This window comes from Lacerta agilis, chromosome 6 (assembly GCF_009819535.1).
Source record: "Lacerta agilis isolate rLacAgi1 chromosome 6, rLacAgi1.pri, whole genome shotgun sequence".
NCBI classification, from domain to species: domain Eukaryota; kingdom Metazoa; phylum Chordata; class Lepidosauria; order Squamata; family Lacertidae; genus Lacerta; species Lacerta agilis.
Window position 1 is genome coordinate 2,994,945 of NC_046317.1, and position 19,067 is coordinate 3,014,011.

At 42.7% G+C, this 19,067-nt stretch overlaps 1 protein-coding gene, 1 long non-coding RNA gene and 8 other non-coding genes across 11 annotated transcripts; 1 reads left to right on the forward strand and 9 right to left on the reverse strand.

Moving 5' to 3' along the window:
- Window positions 1-521: 521 nt before the first annotated feature.
- LOC117047974 lies at window positions 522-8,836 on the reverse strand. Its single transcript, XR_004426789.1, has 11 exons — window positions 8,773-8,836; window positions 6,717-6,749; window positions 6,433-6,475; window positions 5,126-5,212; window positions 4,393-4,438; window positions 3,916-3,962; window positions 3,303-3,349; window positions 2,367-2,416; window positions 1,867-1,969; window positions 1,398-1,436; window positions 522-1,207 (listed from the first exon to the last, which is right to left on the reverse strand). It is a non-coding gene; the product is annotated as an uncharacterized LOC117047974 (long non-coding RNA).
- Window positions 1,273-1,352, reverse strand: LOC117049323. The gene has a single exon (XR_004426951.1). It is a non-coding gene; the product is annotated as a small nucleolar RNA SNORD81 (small nucleolar RNA).
- Window positions 1,679-1,763, reverse strand: LOC117049335. Its single transcript, XR_004426963.1, has one exon. It is a non-coding gene; the product is annotated as a small nucleolar RNA snR60/Z15/Z230/Z193/J17 (small nucleolar RNA).
- LOC117049324 lies at window positions 2,033-2,110 on the reverse strand. The gene has a single exon (XR_004426952.1). It is a non-coding gene; the product is annotated as a small nucleolar RNA SNORD79 (small nucleolar RNA).
- LOC117049293 lies at window positions 2,957-3,019 on the reverse strand. The gene has a single exon (XR_004426931.1). It is a non-coding gene; the product is annotated as a small nucleolar RNA SNORD75 (small nucleolar RNA).
- LOC117049332 lies at window positions 3,609-3,683 on the reverse strand. Its single transcript, XR_004426960.1, has one exon. It is a non-coding gene; the product is annotated as a small nucleolar RNA SNORD47 (small nucleolar RNA).
- Window positions 4,038-4,104, reverse strand: LOC117049334. Its single transcript, XR_004426962.1, has one exon. It is a non-coding gene; the product is annotated as a small nucleolar RNA SNORD44 (small nucleolar RNA).
- On the reverse strand, window positions 6,077-6,157 carry LOC117049336. Its single transcript, XR_004426964.1, has one exon. It is a non-coding gene; the product is annotated as a small nucleolar RNA snR60/Z15/Z230/Z193/J17 (small nucleolar RNA).
- On the reverse strand, window positions 7,162-7,240 carry LOC117049333. The gene has a single exon (XR_004426961.1). It is a non-coding gene; the product is annotated as a small nucleolar RNA SNORD74 (small nucleolar RNA).
- Window positions 8,837-8,856: 20 nt separating the features above from the next.
- ZBTB37 (zinc finger and BTB domain containing 37) lies at window positions 8,857-18,763 on the forward strand. Of its 2 annotated transcripts, none has more exons than XM_033151238.1 (4): window positions 8,857-8,947; window positions 11,487-12,437; window positions 14,708-14,807; window positions 18,002-18,763. In XM_033151238.1, exons 1-4 carry the CDS (start codon window positions 8,859-8,861, stop codon window positions 18,488-18,490), a joined length of 1,629 nt encoding a protein of 542 aa, XP_033007129.1. In that variant the 5' UTR covers window positions 8,857-8,858; the 3' UTR covers window positions 18,491-18,763. The 2 variants fall into 2 exon arrangements, with proteins under 2 accessions (XP_033007129.1, XP_033007130.1); XM_033151239.1 differs by lacking the exon at window positions 8,857-8,947 and adding an exon at window positions 9,997-10,118.
- Window positions 18,764-19,067: the final 304 nt, after the last annotated feature.

Below are 19,067 nucleotides of genomic sequence, written 5' to 3' on the forward strand. Positions count from 1 at the left end.
ATGAATTAACAAGCATGGATGCCAATTATTTGAGGCGGTTAATTTGTAAATCCTTCCAACTATCAATTCTTCATGAATCAAGAAATCTATATTCTCAAAGTGCAGTGGGGCACGGAGTTGGATTTTAGGGAACTCCCAGTATGTGTCTGTTGCATAAATGTGAATACCCATTTCTCTAGCGTGGGCAAGTTTAAATTGGGCCTTTGACCATGTTAAATTCCACTTCAACAAACCCAAGATTAGGTGAGTGGGAAAGGAGACATTAACCTTTTCCTCCATTTCACTTTTTGAAAATGCAAATGAGAATTATTAACTTCCCTTTTTTCTGTGCACTAACAAAAACCTCAGTACTGTAGAGGTCCAGTACAGGAGGGGGACAGAATTAACTTTGAAAAAAGCACAAGGGCAACATAGCAAACTTCTCTGTTCAGCAACTCTACCCATGTTTATACCTTTGTTAAAAAGAAGCCGATGCAGATGAGGTTGTATTAAATCCTTTATTGATTAAGTATATACCACACTTCATCCAAGGAATACAGGGCAGTTTACAATATAGGAACAAGACACATTTATAAGCAACCCTATGTCCAAACAAGATTGTCAAACAAAGGAGATCTTCAGACCACCAATGATGGGTGTTTGTCCTTCCAGCCTTGGCATAAAAGGGGGGTGTTATTACAACTTCCCCACCTCCTATCGCTTGGCCTTTTCATGAGACTCTAGGGTAGGTAGCCCATTAAAAAAAAGAATAGAAATATAAGCACAATCACCAAAGACATCCAAGTCAAGATTACTTGGACAATTACTTCTCAATGCCAGTTGTGGTCATACTACTCCTTATCCAGAAATGGCATCTTAACTGAAAACTTGCTACTGCCTAAACTATTTTTCCCATCTATTTGAATAAACGACAGGAAAGAGTGCCTTTTGCACCAACCTAACTCTTGCAGAGGACCCATCTTCCTATTTCTTTAATTTGTGCATAAAAACCATGAAGGACCACACTAGAAAACCTGTTTCCTGTTGAATAACTGTTAGGTATGAGGATGGTGTACATGCTCAGCATTTTCATTTTGACTCAAACATCTGAAGAATCTACATCTATTGTAACCAAAAATTATATTTAATATCCAGGTGTCACAGAATTTTCATTCAGGTTCTTCCACTATAAGTTGAATGTCTTCTGGGCAAGGCTGCAACTTCACATCTAGGAAGAAGTAGAAAGGGTGTCAAGCCATGCATTCCACACAGAACAGCTGCACATACAAGCAAATGAACAGATCAGACCTTGATATTTTCCATCATGCAGTCAGAGAGAGAGTTCAAGGTTATGTTTATCATCATATATCCATTCCCACATCACCATATACTATTTGATACACAAGTTAGATACCCACCTTTCACATACAACTGTTGAACTTCAAGATGTTCACCACCTACATTTGAAAGATATATATATGTCTTAAACACAGAATGGACAAAATCACTAATAATTTGGAATAATCAAGTTTCTGAATCAACCAGTTCTGCGGATGGACTTTTCAACTGACAATTATTTCATAGCAGGAATCATTTAACTCCACAGCAGCAGGCTGTGTTGAGTTGCATTCGAAGTTTTACAATAGAATCTGTAAAAGTGAATGCCAAAAAAGGGACTTGTATACTTGTGGCATGAAGCTAGATACATCAGATAGGAGCGAAAGACAGTTGCAGTTCTTCACCACAGTTCAATCTGCTGAACTATGTTATCATCACTGTATCTGGCCATTCTTCTCCAGTCCCTTACATACGGTACTTTTATAACCTCAGGGGAACATTTAGGTCCAATTTTTGAATATACTTCTAACACAACCAATGCATGCTTACCAACTTAAAATGTTGTCTGTGTTCCTTTTTTGCCCCAATCCAGAGCGTGTAGCACTTGCTTCACACAGGCAGAAGAGTTCTTCAGAACATTCCCCCGTTTAATCTGTAACAAAAATATCTTATGTGCACCCAAGCAGCAATGCACTAAAAGGGAGTACCATTTCTGTACTGTTTCAGTGCAAATTCTCTTCACTTCTTTTCAGAGAGATTCCCATTGTTTTATACAATTTCATCATCAACAGTACAAACATACAATGTGTGAAAGAGATACAGCTCCACAGTAGGAGTCAAACCATTTCTTATCCACTGGAGCAAAAATATCAGCAGATGCAGTATTTGATTAACACTTAGTTGGGCCCTGGGTCAACAGCTTGGAGTTCCCTGCCACCTCTTATCATTTACACTTGATTTATACCGTTGGCATTGGGGAGGGGGCCATGGGAAGGGTTCTTAACAGATACATCTGACTGCAGAAGTGGCATGTCATTTTTATAGCTTACCAGTGTATTGTGAAGCTTAGGCCACTCCTCTCCATCAGTTTCCACTGTATCTATTAAAAAAAGATATTTGCAATAGTTTAAACATTAGTTTATATATCAGACCAAAGACAAAGTTCTCATCGTGAGCCAACCCAAGACCCAAGTTTTTTAGTGTATTCTTGCACGAAGGAGATGCCTATTAAGAAGTGCCGATTCCCACTGCAGTAGAAAATTATTTGATTCAGAAGTTCAGTCTTAGGTAGATAGAAACTTTATTTGCATTAGCTGATGGCCACAGCAACAATAAAACATTACAATATACACAGAAGGAAATTCAGTATAAAAGCACATTTTAGGGTCCTGAATCAAGTCAGATAGTGGCCCTTATTCTGATTGCCCCTGCTAAGAACCTAGCAAGCTTTGCTGTTATCCGCTCCGTTTGGTGACAGGAGAAAGCAAACTGGCAGTGGTTGTGTGTCAGTACGAGAGGGGTGATCATCTTGTTCCTCATGTCCCAAAGAGTGCAAGACAGTCTTAGGTAAGTCATGGTACTATGACACGCCAAGTGCCACTGGTATGTATCTGCTCAACTACATTGTCCACCCGCAAAAAGCCTCAGCGCACAACTGTCAGAAATATCTTCTGTCCACTACTCTTAAAAAACATCATTGGCTTTTTCCAGGCAGAGCCTGAGTTAATTTGTGTTGTGTATATCAAAAAACTCAAAATATGAAAGCTGCCTTGTATGAACTCAACCCATTGAGCCATCTAACCTAGTACTACCTACTTCAATTATCAGCAGCTTTCCAGTCTCCTATAAGCTGGACACCAGGAACTGAACATGGAACCTTCTGCATACAGTTAAGGTGCTCTCCTCTACACTACAGCCCCTCCCCAAAGCAGAACACAAACCTAAGCCTATGGGGTCAGATTTCAAAACTATAGTCATTTACTAACCTCTTTCAGCAGTTAACTCAAAACTGGAGAACCTTCAACCATTTGGACTTTAAAGAGAAAGAAACATTTGTCAATTAAGTTGCAACAGAGGATCTTATTACAGGGAACCAGCTTGGCTTGGCTCAGGAAAATGTTAAACTCATTATTTTGGCCACTTTTGCTTTAAGACTTGACTGATAACACCTTCCCACAGGTAACTGCCCAAAGGAACCTGGAACTTCTTATATTTGCGTGTTCTTTTAATGTGAAACTAGAAAGTAATCTGTATTCCCCTACGTTGCCCAACTAATGACCACAGAACAATGTAACCTCAGTATATAGAACGGTATGTTGTTAATTTCATGAGCAGTCATTTGGCGGAATCTATTATCATCACTGGTTACATGTGTGGTCTAGTATTGAGCAAGCTATGAAACATGCCTAAGTTATATAAACTATTAAAAATGGCCTGAATTAACACCTTTATTACCATCCTATCTGGAAGAACTAACAGAATTGTAGACAAGCAGCCCATACTAATCCCCACATTATTGCTTGATCCTTCCCAAACATTCGCTGATGTTACTGCAATGCTGAACAAATTTAATCAGGTAGATGTCCTATAGCAACTTACCATTATCAGGAATGTAACTAAGAAGATCTTCAAAGTCGCCTTACGACCTAGAAAGAAACATTTTCTTTAAGACAGCCCAGAGAAAGCTAGCTGCTAAACAGGAAAATGCAAGCGGATGCCCAAGTCAGGTAGAGCTAATTATAAACCTCCATTATTTAAGTCAGCTTCATTGGCTTCTCATCACACAGGCTGCTTGCATTACACATTATCAAATTCACCTTCACTGATATACTGTAACTAGAAGACATTGTTCAATGTTATACCTAAGATGCTTTGGCACCGCTTAGGCAGGCTGCATGAGCATTATTTATAGTTGTGCTAGGAATAAATGGGACCCATATTTCAAAAGTATAGTCCAATAGCATTGGACTATTCTTGAAAAACTTCACAGCCTCTCTAAGCAAGTTTTATCACACTGCTCAACAATTACAGTGAGGTTGGACTTACTGACAAATCACCTCCCAGTAACTAACCCACCTTTTTTGCTTCAGAACTCGTCTCAATACAGCCGCATTACGGATGCCTATAAAAAGTGACAATAAGCGATTTTAGTCTTAAACCCAGCTTCACTCCTTTTTAAAACTACAATGAACCACTGTATCAGTGTTGATTCAATTATCCTCATTTGGATCAGCGACCTGATTCAGCATCATATACAGCAGATTTAACGTATTCATATAACCTAATGACTACAGCATTGGTAACTACATAGAATGGCTGCTTTGTAGCCTCTGGAGAACAAAGGCAGGAGAGGACACAAACTACCCAACAAATCCCAGCACTATTTAGAAAAGGCGACTGTTGAAAAATTCTCATATGCCTGGGGATAAGACAAGATCAATACAACCTTACGTTCACCCTTTAAATAAAGGTTCAACTAGCAGTGGAGCAAACACTAAGGGCTACTGAAATCTCAAGTCTCTTATTATTGCTGCAATTCATGCAGATCTGAGATTTAAGATGTGATTTAATACAGGATGTTTAAGTGTATTTTAAGAAGTTCAAAGACTGATACAATCTGACCCATTACAGCATAATGCAACAAAGTGTGCTTGGTAATAATATAATGGGAGTGGGGAGAAACAGAAAACTTTTGGGCAGCCTAAGCATGCTTTGGGTCACTGCCATTGTTCACGAGAAGTGCCCTGCCAAATGCTCAAAATTCCCTTTCTGCCATAACTACACATTCAAATTTTCCCATGAAACATACCTGTTTCGCCATGCTAGGGAGCTGGACTGAAATACATAGTATAGAATCAACTAGGCCATATTGCAGCATAAAGTGCAAATGCAGACCCTGCAAGAAAAAATTAATTCTGTTACAACTTGTGACCTTAATAGTCTAAATCAGAGGTAGGCAACCTAAGGCCCGTGGGCTGGATGTGCCCCAATCACCTCCTCAATCCGGCTCGCAGACGGTCCAGGAATCAGTGTGTTTTTACATGAGTAGAATGTGTCCTTTTTATTTAAAATTTATCTCTGGGTTATTTGTGGGGCATAGGAATTCGTTCTCCCCCCCCAAAAAAAATAGTCCAGCCCACCCCATCGTCTGAGGGATGGTGGACCGGCCCACAGCTGAAAAAGGTTGCTGACCCCTGGTCTAAATCCTCTTTTGCCAAACACTTACACACTGTTAATGGTTAACTTCTTTTTGACTGGTTGCCTCAGTAGACACCTATAAAGTTTTTAACTAGATATTTGCTGTTGTTCAGTCGTGTCCAACTCTTCGTGACCCCATGGACATGCCTATCCTTCACTGCCTCTCGCAGTTTGGCCAAACTCATGTTAGTAGCTTCGAGAACTAGATAATATAATATGCCTTGAGCTAAAAATGTTCCATGTTTCCCACCCCCCAGTAGTAAATAGGCTTATTATAAAATGGCCATCTCCTTGGCAAGCAAAGAATGTTGATGTTCAGCATAAGTACAGAAACAAACTATACCAATGATAGTACAGTCATACCTTGGGTTACAGCTGCTTCAGGCTGCGTGATTTTGGTTACTTCCGGGTTTCAGTGCTCACGCAGGAAACTAAATCGAGCTTTGCGCATGCGCACTGAATTGCGTCACACGCGTGCAGATACAGCAGCACGGGTTGCGAATGCGCCTCCTGCACAGATCGCATTCGCAACCCAAGCGTCCACTGTACCCTCAAAATAACAAGGATGCATCAGATAGGAGCGAAAGACATCAGCATTCATCACAGATTATCTGCTGAACTATGCTGTCATGACACACATCCTTCAATGGCAATGGAGAAACCAAAGCTGCATTTAATGCTGCTAGCTTGCTCAATTTAAGGCTATGCCCTTTAAACCTACTATATAAAACTCACAGGAAAAGCTGATAGAGGCTTTTGTACATTACATTTAAGCTTCAATGCTCTATTATGAATATCCATTGTATTCTTTTGGGTTTGGCACGGTGTGCAACCCAAAATTGCGCAACCTGAAGTGGCTGTTTCCCAGACATCTTGCTCATCAGGTACAGATTACTTGATCTTCTGTAGGACACTTACCCAAACACCTTCCTTCTGTAAGTACCAAACCATTTCTAAAACCCTGTAAGGAAAGCAACAAATGTTACAAAAACCTTAAAAACAATTTAGAGACCTCTTAAAAATATGCTCAGTGCCTCAGTTTCAATTATAGGTGGTTGAGCATTCTCATCATTCTTCTAATCAAGAGTAGCAAATAAGTGTCATCATTGTGGCACAAAGTAATTTCTCATTTAAGCAAGCTATATATTGCATTCTGAAACAGCCTAAACAGTTTTCTTTTAATCCAAAACAAAAAATGTTACCTCTGCAAATAGTATCGTCTTCACCTTCTGAGCCTATAAGGAAGCACACAAAAAATTATGTTAGACCTCTCTCAGAAGTTAAAATGCTTCTAAAAACAAGTGGGTCCTCTAAAAACCTGGTATTTGACTGGGAATGAAAATCACCATCAACCCTGCCATTGACCTGAAATAGTCTTTCAGCCCAACATGCAACACAAAAATCTAAGCAACACAGGGCTACAGCTTCAAACCAACCCACATTATGCAAAAGGGTTTTTTAGCAAATGTGGCAAACACTGGAGGGCTCTTGTAAACCATGCGACGCCTAAACGCTGGCCTGCAATATTCAGTGAGGCACATTAGAGCTGTCATAAATTAACCTGCAATATAGGAATATCTGAATATGCACTAGCAGGGCTATTTTAAAATGCCTCATTGAATGTAACCTTGAATATACCCAGGTCCTAATCCTGCTCAGAGATGTTGGTATTCATCATGCTCTCAGATGTCCCTACCAACATCATTTATCATCATATGCAGGTACTGTGAAGGAAAGCTCATCTTAATCCGGAAATTACTTTTTTTGAAGATGCCATGTGCTACCTTTGGTGCAGCTCACTTTACATTTGTGAGAAGACCTGCTACGACGGTTTCCACTGCCACACTCCAAATAAGGTGAGATTTCTTTCACATCAACTGTCCAAGTTAATAGCCTAGAAAATATACTTGGGGCAGGAGAATTACTAGCCTGCAAGGGGTGGCGGCTCCATTCACTGAATTTTAATGCTAGGTATGGAGGAAGGACAGAACATTTGCCATTTCTGTGAACCAGTGTGGTGCAGTGGTTAGAGGAGCAGACTAGGCCCTCTGCCAGAAACTCCCAGGGTGATCTTGGGCCAGTCACTCCCTCAGTCAAGGTTGCTGTGGGCATTAAATTGGCGCGCGGGGGGGGGTACTATGCACGCGGCCTTGAGCTCCGGGGTGGGGACTAAGGAAGGATAATATAAATCAGGCATGGGCAAACTCGGCCCTCCAGCTGTTTTGGGACAACTCCCATCATCCCTAACTAACAGGACTAGTAGTCAGGGATGATGGTAGTCCCAAAACATCTGGAGGGCAGTTTGCGCCTATGCATGATATAAACGCAAAAAATAAAAAACCCCTCAGCTATTCCAGAGTTGCAATATCCGTTCACCAGCAAAATCAAGGCATTTCTGAGATCGATTCGGCCCCCGTGGGAAACTGATGAGTGAATGCTAAATAAGCTCGGGGCAAAATTAAGGAAATTGCCAGAATTACGTTAAAAGCCGCGATCTTCCCCACCTAAGTCTCCTTAGGTTTTACCGTTTCGACCACCCCAACAACACCGCCCTGCGATTTGGGCTCCCGACGTGTAATTTTCATTCTGCATTTCGTTTGCTACTCCTAATAAGGGCCTCTCTCGTCTTGTTTCCCCCGGTAGACAAATGCCACTGTTTAGGCCTTTTAAAATTAGTATTTAGATACCCGCTCCCGCCTTTTCCTCCTCCTAATCCGATAGCTGAGGGCCATTAAGGAAACGAGGGGAAGGAGGCCGCGCGCCGCACAGACGCCATTGGCGCGCAAGGCCCGATCAGCCAAGGGGGGGAGCGGGCGGGAGCGGCCATCCGCCTCCATCCCGCCCCACCCCAAGCCATCCGCGGGAGGCGACACTTCCTAAACAACCTGCGCGCTCCATAAAATCCTACTGTAGTGGAACTGGCTGAGAAAAGCGAACAAACCCGAACACTCACCATAGTCCCCAAAGCACAGCGGACCGCAAGCAATGGCGACCTCGAAAAGAGGGAGCAACGTGCGGCCTCCCTCTTTATATACGCACGCAGGGCCCGCCCTCCCTGGGATCACGTGAGGGCACGAGGCTTTCTTTTCATGGCCCCGCCCCTTGCCAGCCCCCAGGGGCAAAGAAGAAAAGAACTCGTTCCCGCCTCCCAAAGTTCCCCCACCAATCGCTCGCGGAAGCCGGCGCGCTGCGGGTCACGAGGCGCCTCCCTCGGGGGCCCCCTCACCATGGCGGGCTCGCGCCTCTGGGAGTGGCTACCTGACAAGAAGCCCGTTTTCTCCGGGGCAGGAGGGGCTGGAGGAAAGCTAGTCAATCAGAATAAACGTCGGGGAAAGGAAAGGGGGATGTTCTTCCGGGGCGTTGCCTGTCTGGGGGGTTTCGCTTCCGGAAGGGTGTTCGGGCTCGTCCCACCCCCCACCCCCCACCCCTGGAGGTACGTAGACGGTATATTTCGGTCCCCTCGGGAAAGGGAAGGAGGTCTGGAGAGCTGCAGCCTCTCTTTTCTTCCCCCAACGCGCCCCCCCCCCACGGCTCTCAGGTGGACCCTAAAAAGGGCCCCCCGTGGGATGGCCTAAACTGCTCCTGGAATGAGGGGGGGGGCTTTCCTTTCGGACCCCAATTCGTAGTCCTCCCCTGTCTCTTAGCAACTCGGTTTGCTCCTCCCTTGAACTGTTTCTGGCTAAAATGTCCTACGATTCCCCACCCTCTCTTTTTTAAATTTTAATTCTTATTCCACCGCCTCCAACCAAGGAAGGAATGTCAGTATTCATTTATTTCGGTCTCTCTCGACTCATTGTTTTTAATTACCCCTCATCTTTACGTAGCTGCTTTTTAATGTTCTCGCATGTTGAGGGCTTTGGCATGCTGAAAGGTCCTGCAAAGGGTGCTGCGCTTCCTGTGTGGGTGAGGGCATTTGTGACAAGGAACGGGAGGGCTGAAGCCTGAACCCAGAAGCAGAGGACCACGGTCATTAAAACTTTAGTTGCTACTGTTTTGCGATTGTATCTTCTAGCTATTGTATCCTATTAAAGGTTGCTGTGTTTTCTCTTGGTACAACTATACTTTATTCCATTCTAATGATTTGGGGTATCTTGTTTCTATTGCTTCCCTTCTATTTTCTTAGTTCACCCAAGAAAGGGATAGTTTGTGCAGGGAGTATGGAAATAATGTTGAATTTTGTGCCCACTTAAATGTATTTTGGAGCAGTGGTGTCCAATCATTTACCTAAGGTGGACTCTCTAGATTAGTATTTTCCAAACTTGTTTTTTATCCAAGGCATGCTCTGAAACTCCCAAGGGAATTCCTTGCCTGCAAGGAGTGTGATCGAAGTGATAGATTAAACTAAAACACAGCAAATGAGTACCCCCCCCAAAGAATGAAATGCTAAAGCATTTGTTATCACCTTAAATTATGAATGTCTAAAGGCCCAGTTACAAAGACTATAGAAGATATGGGATCCAAAATAATATCCCTTATGTTTGGGCAGCATTGTTCAGAATTAACCACTTTTTGAGTATCCCACGTCAGCCAGATTCATTGGTCTTCAGCTGGAGTGGACACCCCTGTACAATAGAATGGCTTCACAACCTCTCCCACCTCAAAAGGTGTGTTTTCTGTGTTTAATCATTGCATAGAAGAAGGAATTTAAATGGATGCAGATTTTCTTTTCATAACCCTGCTCTTACAAGCTGAATCTGCCATATTCCTTTTCAGTTGACAGTATAGCAGCCAAGCTATCTTTGCCTCTACTCTCCGTATACAGAAAAGGAGAAAACAAACAAAACAGTAGACTAAAAGTGGGTCTCCTGAAAATTTAAGATGAGTTCCCAGTCTGAAAAAAGTACTACTTATTCATAATACTATTGTGGTAGGCTACTGTTATCACAAAGCGGGAAGATAGATGGCACACCCTGTCAAAAGCAGCAGATGAATGAAAGGGTTCTTTTCAAAGCCCCTAGTTGTTACAGCCCATTGTCTAGTGCTTGCTGTCATACCCACAATGTTCTATCAGCACAAACTGCCTCCAGATCTATAAATCTTTGCATCACTTGGAAGTGAACCCCAAACCCACCCCACTACCTACTCTCTGGGATACTGTTTCAGGAAGCATCTGTTATCATTCATTAGTAAAGGCGGCAGCAGATCTATCCAGTTAGGTAGCTACGGAAAACCCCACCTGTAACACAGGGTGTGGTCTCAGATCACTGATGCTCCTAAAGCAGACATAGCCAAACTTGGCCGTCCAGATGTTTTGGGACTACAACTCCCATCATCCCTAACTAACAGGACCAGTGGTCAGGGATGATGGGAATTGTTGTCCCAAAACTTCTGGAGGGCCAGGTTTGGCCATGCCTGACCTAAAGCATGGTATGCTGATTGTGTAGTTAAGATGTGTATTCCTAATTGTTCTGCCATAGTTGCTTCTGTGTGGTCTCTGTGACCTTCCCATCAGAAATCTGTTCTTAGCAACAGAAAGAATCGCAGAAGTCCAAAGCTGTGGTGGTATCTCTAAAAATAGTGCATAAATTCATGATTTGCCCTTTGAGCACTTTGTAAATTGGTCCCAAACATTTATTGCTACAACTTTCAGAAGGCTTCAAAACACTTATTTCTTCTCTTATTGTTAACTGATGCTGTTCTTTATGGTAGTTATTATTAAGATGAATACCCAAGGGAGAAAGTTTAGACTATGTGTAATGTAATGTATAATGGAGGCCAACCTAGACTGCTTTTCTTCTGTTCTCAACCCCTCTAAATATGGTTGTGTTAAGCAACTAATTTTGAGCAATACGTTCTTTAAAAGAACTTGTATTTTATCCTCTTGTGAATCACAATCATATCTGAAAGTGTGTGCAAATTCATTGTCTGAGAACTATTTATGGGCACTCTTGTCTTCCTCGTGTAGTATGAGAAGCAGGCATAAAGAGAAATATTTTCTAATGCTTCCTGTGGTGCCATTTTGTTGTTGTTAGGGTTGCTCCACCTGCAACTGGAGCCGACATGGAGAAAAATGGAAACATTCAGCTGGAGATTCCTGACTTCAGCAATTCTGTCCTGAGCCACCTCAACCAGCTGCGCATGCAGGGCCGGCTATGTGACATTGTAGTCAATGTGCAGGGCCAAGCATTCAGGGCACACAAAGTAGTACTGGCTGCCAGTTCACCTTACTTCCGGGACCACATGTCGCTCAACGAGATGAGTACGGTTTCCATCTCTGTCATCAAAAATCCCACTGTTTTTGAGCAACTCCTCTCTTTTTGCTACACGGGCCGGATATGCCTCCAGTTGGCTGATATCATAAGCTACCTGACTGCAGCTAGTTTCCTGCAGATGCAACATGTTATAGACAAGTGCACGCAGATCTTGGAGGGCATTCATTTCAAAATTAATGTAGCCGGCGTTGAAGCAGAATTGAGCCAAACAAGGGCAAAGCATCAAGAACGGCCTCCAGAATCTCACCGGGCTTCCCCATCTCTGAATCGCTCTCTGAGTCCACACCACAGCACCCCGAAAGGAAGCCGCATGGGCCAGGTCAGCACTGTGCTGGACATTCGGGAACTTAGTCCTCCTGAGGAGTCTACAAGCCCTCAGATAATTGAGCAGAGCTCAGATGTGGAGAGCAGGGAGCCCATACTGAGGATTAATAGGGCAGGTCAGTGGTATGTGGAGACAGGAGTGGCAGACCATGGAGGGCAGGGTGATGATGACGTCAAAGTTCTTGGAGCAGTACGAATCAAAACGGAGAACCTGGAGGAGTGGCTGGGGACAGAAAACCAGCCATCTGGAGAAGATGGGAGCAGTGCTGAGGAGGTCACTGCCATGGTGATTGATACCACAGGCCATGGATCAATGGGACAGGAAAGTTACACATTAGGCTCATCAGGAGCAAAAGTGGCCAGGCCAACCAGCACAGAGATTGACAGGTGAGACTTTCTGTTGTTAAAAACCGATTTGCTTCCAAGAGTGTTCTGGGCATTGTACAGAATCTACAAGCACCATGATTCCCACTGTCTAGAGCTTGCTGTCTAAAAAAGTAACAGAAGATGGGGCATGATTAAAAGGACATATGAAAGTTGCAGTTTGTAGAGGATTGACAGCAGAAAGTGCATAAATGGTGATCTGGACAGTCAATATTCTATCATTTCACGTAAGCTGTAGAGTGGAACTTTATCTTCCCCAGGCAGAGATCTGCTCAGCTTTTGTAGCAGGGGAGAGGGGGATCAGAAACTGTGAAGGGCATATTTTCATATTAGAAATTTCTAGAAAAGTCCCTAACATACACAAGATCACTAACCCTTTCTCAGAAGTGGTTTCTGTGGTATAAGTTTAATACCTTCTACACCAAGTTTACTGTGTTTTTCAGTAGTCTCATATCTGCCTGCCCCCCTCCCCAGCACTGGTATTTATTTATCTATTCACTGTATTTTATCTAAACTAATGGTTGATTCCACTTTACCATTTAACTTGTATAAAGCCTACCACACCCTGAAGGCTCAAGAGATGATAACAGTAATTTTTGTAGCACTTGCATCCAGAGCACACTTGGAACAGCTTCAAAACATAAAATATGCTGAAAACCTCAGCCCCCTTAATCCTAGTCAAAAAGGTTGCACAGGACTGGTATAGATCACTAAGGGAGAGGAATTCCATAGTTGTGAATCAGTCATTGAGAACACAACACCTCTTTGGTTCATTTCAGCCATCATCCCAGTCCATTCCAGACAGATTCAAGCTGCTTGCCTGCTTTCTTTTTTTTACATTTTCCCAGTTCTCCCATTTCTAGGTACAATGACCTCTGAAGGCAGAGCAATGGCTGTAACTATGGTTTGTCCCTGTGGTCATCACATCAAGCCATGATCTTCAAAACATGGTTTGTCGATTCAGACCTCATGGTGAATTTTCCATAATTAAGTTTCTTTACTGTGGTTTAGCAGGATTATTGAGTTGACCCTTTTTGTTGGCTTAATGTTGCTACTTGAAAAAGAAATATTAGTACTGAAAGAGCATTTCTGGCTCTTCTTGTTGAGGAGGTGGTCACAGGCTCATGCGTCAGTCATAGCAGTATGTAAAAAAAAAAAAGGTACAGTCATACCTCGAGTTGCGTACGCTCCATGTTGCGTACGTTCAACTTACGGACCTCCGTAACCCGGAAGTCTTCCCCAGAGCGTGCAGAAGCATTCTGTGCACTTCGCGCATGCGCAGAAGCGAAAAACGCGCAAACTTCCGGGTTTGGGGGGGCGTTTGTGTTAAGCACGCCCATAACGGATCATGTGCGTAACACAGGGTACCACTGTAATGCCAAGTTAAATTATTCTTAATTCTTTGACAGGTGGGAGTGCTGAGCTTATAAATGGCAGAATGTACATCAACTAGTTGTGAAAAGCTTACTCATAGTTGTGATTTTATTTATATACTGAATTTTCTACAAATACAAATGTGCTCAAAGCAGTTTACAGAAAATAAGCTGTAAAAATGCAGTAGCACAATAACGATAATAAATAATAAAGCTAATGTCGCTTCAACATAAAACTAACAAGTCAACAGTTAACAAAATATGTCAAAAATAAACAAATGTTAAGTTTAGCAATAGGTCAGCTAGCAGTACCCCAAAGTAGCCCCCAGGCTACTGGCATTAATACCTAGCAACTCATCCCCCCAAAAATGAACTCAAATGCTCAGAAACCCCCTCAAAGTTCTTTTGGCAGCTGCTCCTTACAAAGGCTCTTGGGGGAAGCTGGGTATCACTTGGTGGGTGGAACCAGCCATCACTTGATGGCAAGCACACTCCCCAGTTTATAAATGTTCCATAAATTGAAGTTTGAAGAATATTTCTGGCTTGGACAGAAATATGCCTAATAAGATCCACTGTCTGAACTTCTGCATGAGTGAATAGGCCTGTGACACTGTCCATCCTCTTTTCTCACCCTAACAAATTTCCTTTCCCTAGGAAGCTAAGCTGCTCCTCAGTCCATCTCTAAGTTGCTGGGCTACCTTAAAAGATTCCATTGCTGCCAAATCAACGTTACACACACACACACACACACACTTTTCACATTTTGTCCAGTCCCAGCTGCCCCACTCCTAATGTTATTGACTAATATCATCGAGCAGAAGTTCTGATGCTTCCCATGTCTTTGTTCAAAGCATCATAATATTGCCCAACTATCCATTAATCTCTTATTTCCATTTGCAGATTTAGCCCTTCTGGTAGTGTGGTTACTGTAAATGAGCGGTACAGGTCAAAAAGTGAATCTCCATGGCGGGTGGATGAACCCAAACAACCCAGTTCCCAGGTAGGTATCCCTAACTTGGGCTTTACTACTGTAATTATTCATATAGATTGTCTATAGACAGGCACTTTGTAGTAGAGGACTGGGGAATGGACATAGAGCACAGAATCAGAGAAGTGTTGGAAGTGTAAAGAAGTGGAAGGAACCTTCCTCCACATGCGGTGGACATGTAAAAAATGTTCAAAACTACTTTCCCAGAAAAACCAGAGTCCTTTCTGTTGGGTATAACCCAGACTGAAATTCCCAGGTGTCAGAGAAGGTTATTTATGTATGCAAAAATTGCTGCCCGTGTTTTGTTAGCCCCAAAATGGAAAGTGAACGAGGTCCCAACTAAAGAGGAGTGACAACTTAAGTTGACAGAATATGCACAACTTGCAGATTTAACATATAGAATAAAAGAGCAAGAAGAACATACGCTTAAAGAAGACTGGAAAACATTTATTGAATATATGAAAAATAATTGTATACAGCTGAAAACACTGATGATGTAAAAGTGGAAAATTAATTTGAATGGTTATATTAAAATATGCAGGAATGTATGATATGTAAAACGAACCATGGAAAGAGAAGAAGGGAAGTCATTGGCTATTTTAAAGTTTATAAAATGTTTATTTGAAATTGTAAAACAGAAAACTTTATAAAAAAAGAATAAAGTGGGAGAATCAGAGAAGGAATCCTGCACTAAAAGTACTAAGTGTGCTCAGTAGACTCATAAAGCAAAGAAATGATGAACACTACATTTTATTGAGTTCTTGTTTGTATAGCACTATCCATGAATTTCACACTTTACAAGAAATGAGCAGAACTGCAATCTAGAAAATTACAGAAGAAGATGGCTATAAAATGGGAATAAAATGGAGATGGAATAAACAATGGAAGGAAGGAATGCCATTATTGCAGCTGCATCTACTTTTGCCTAATATATGTTAATATAAATCGGGATTCAGCTGGCAAACCTCATAAGTGGGAGTCCTGTGGAAGAATTTCTGTCTGTAGTTTTGCACCCATAGATGGAAGACAGAATGTTGGTGTTACACACCCCCTCCAACACATTAGTGACAGTGTTGTTTATGTAATGCATTTTTCCCAGAGTCAAATGCCAGTGGTATACTAACATAGACTCCTGTTGGTAAGTTATTCCACCTATCATTCCACCTTTCTTGTGGAATTAGTCCCAAGGCCCCCTTCCCATGCTGCCTTCACATTGTTAGAGGTTTTCAAATAGTGTGGTAATGTTTGTTGTTGTTGTTATTGTTGTTGTTGTTGTTTGTTGTTGTTATACCCCTCCCAACTGACTGGGTTGCCCCAGCCACTCTGGGCTGCTTCCAAGAAATATAAAAGCATAATAAAACATCAAACATTAAAAACTTCCCTATACAGGGCTGCCTTCAGATGTCTTCTAAAAATTGTGTGGTTCTTTATCTTCTTAACATCTGATGGGAGGGCATTCCACAGGGTTGGCACCACTACCAAGAATGCCCTCTGCCTGGTTCCCTTTAACTTCACTGCTCACAATGAGGGTACCACCAGAAGGCCCTCAGAGCTGGACCTCAGTGTCCGGGCTGAACAATAGGGGCAGAGACGCTCTTTCAGGTATACAGGGCTGAAGCCGTTAAGGCAGTGATGGCCAAACGTCGCCCTCCAGCTGTTTTGGGACTACAATTCCCATAATCCCTGGCCACTGGTCCTGTTAGCTAGTTAGCTAGGGATGATGGGAACTGTAGTCCCAAAACAGCTGGAGGGCCAAGTTTGGCCATCACTGCATTAAGGGCTTTAAAGGTCTACACCAACACCAACAAACACTATGAATTGTGCTCAGAAATGTATTGGGAGCCAATGTAGGTCTTTTAGGACCAGTGTTCTATACAGTGGTGCCCCGCTAGACGAAAATAATTCGTCCCGCGAAAATTTTCGTCTAGCGGGGTTTTCGTCTTGCGGAGCGGCAATGGGAGCCGCGCTCCGCAAAACGAAAAAAAAAAAAAAGACGAAATTTTTTCGTCTTGCGAGGCAGCCCCATAGACTTTTTCGTCTAGCGGGGCAGCCTCCCGCTAGACGAATGCTTTCGTCTAGCGAGTTTTTCGTCTAGCGAAGCATTCGTCTAGCGGGGTACCACTGTACACTCCTGGCAGCCGTTCCCAGTCAGCAGTCTGGCAGCTGCATTCTGAATTAATTGTAGTTTCCAAGTCACCTTCAAAGGTAGCCCCATGTAGAGCATATTGCTATAGTCCAAGAGGGACTATGGCCTTGTTCATATAGATCCATCATTCTGTACAGCCCTTTTGACTTCCACCCTGAATTTGCTTATTTTTCTGCTCGTGAAAAAAACTTACAGGTGAAACTCGAAAAATTAGAATATCGTGGAACGGTTCATTTCTTTCAGTAATTCAACTTAAAAGGTGAAACTAATATATGAGATAGACTCATGACATACAAAGTGAGATATGTCAAGCCTTTATTTGTTATAATTGTGATGATTATGGCGTACAGCTGATGAGAACCCCAAATTAACAATCTCAACTTTGGGGTTTTCATCAGCTGTGCACCGTAATAATCACAATTATAACAAGCAAAGGCTTGACATCTCGCTTTGCATGTCATGAGTCTATCTCATATATTAAACTCCAGTAGCTAATGAAAACAATTGCTTACATAAATGGACTTTTCCACGATATTCTAATTTTTCGAGTTTCACCTGTAGATGGCCTAAGAATATCTCTTCCATAACCCCATTGTTGCCTTCGAGAAAAAGATTTGTTATCTCTGCAAATAACGAGGGTTTGAGAGATCGGAAAGCAACAAATGATATACATTTATTTTTAAAATCTGTTGATTTTATCTATACTGTATATCGTTTGTTTGTTCTTATAGCTGTTCTTATAGCTATTTTTAATTAACGCTTTATACTGTTTTATGTAAACCACCTAAATATTTTAACTAGGCAGTGCATATCAATCTCATTAAGTAAATAGATAGTAATGGGGGCAGGCAGGTGAAGACACAACTGTACTTGCCTGAGTCGCATGTATTTTGGCCCTGAGAGGGAATTTGAACATGGGTTTTCCTAGTTTTAACCCCACGCTTGTACCCCCCACACCCTACAAGCACTCTTGTTATGTTTAGGTCCAAAGAAATGACCCTCTTCCCACATACAAACTAGCTCATTATCTTTACTGCTTGTCTGTAATATTTCTCTTTAGGTGGAGGAGTCTGCTATAGTTGGAGTGAGTGGCTATGTTGAATATCTCCGTGAACAGGAAGTATCTGAGAGGTGGTTTCGCTACAACCCACGTCTCACTTGCATCTATTGCGCCAAATCCTTCAATCAGAAGGGCAGCCTGGACCGGCACATGCGGCTCCACATGGGCATCACACCCTTTGTTTGCCGTATGTGCGGCAAAAAGTATACTCGCAAGGATCAGTTGGAGTACCATATCCGCAAACACACGGGAAACAAACCCTTTCACTGCCATGTCTGCGGGAAGAGTTTCCCCTTCCAGGCCATCCTCAACCAGCACTTTCGTAAGAATCATCCTGGCTGCCTGCCTCTGGAGGGGCCGCACAGCATCTCCCCAGAGACCACAGTTACATCGAGAGGGCAGGCTGAGGAGGAATCTCCTCTTCGGGAAGAAGCCAATATGGCAGGGGAGACAGCACAGGGATCTGTGTCCACCACTGGGCCAGACTGAAGAGGAATGCAAAATGGGGGAGAGGGATCCTCTCAGTCCGTAAGCAAATCCCATTGAGATGGTGAGCTTGAGTTCTCATTTGTGCAATGTCGCCGCTGGACAAAGAAGCTCCCAAGATGTTGCCAAAATAGAAATGATATGAAAACATAAAGTGCTAAAAGCTCACCTCCTTTTCCTCATCTCCTTTTGAGGGGACGAGACAAAAACTGGGTCAACTAACCTCCGATTCAGGGATTGACAGCTTTTTTGGGGGGGGTGGGGAAAAGCTTTTTTTTTTAAAAAAATGTATCCAGTAGCGATCGAGGAATGACAGCTTTTTAATTTTCTTGGCATCAGACCCTGTGGTCCTGTGGGCTGCAGAGGTCTAGCTGTGGTGAGTGCGGGGCTCCAATATCTGTATTCATCACAGTAGTTGTGCCACTGAAGAAGTAATGGGGACAATAACTAGTTCTCCCTCTCTCTTCCCCCCTCACACCCCCCCCCCCCCACAAAATAATCTTCCAGGTAATTATTTTTGAGAAGAATGGTTGTCCTGGTAGAACCTAACTTGTCTGAGTGTATTTTATCTCATTTTACT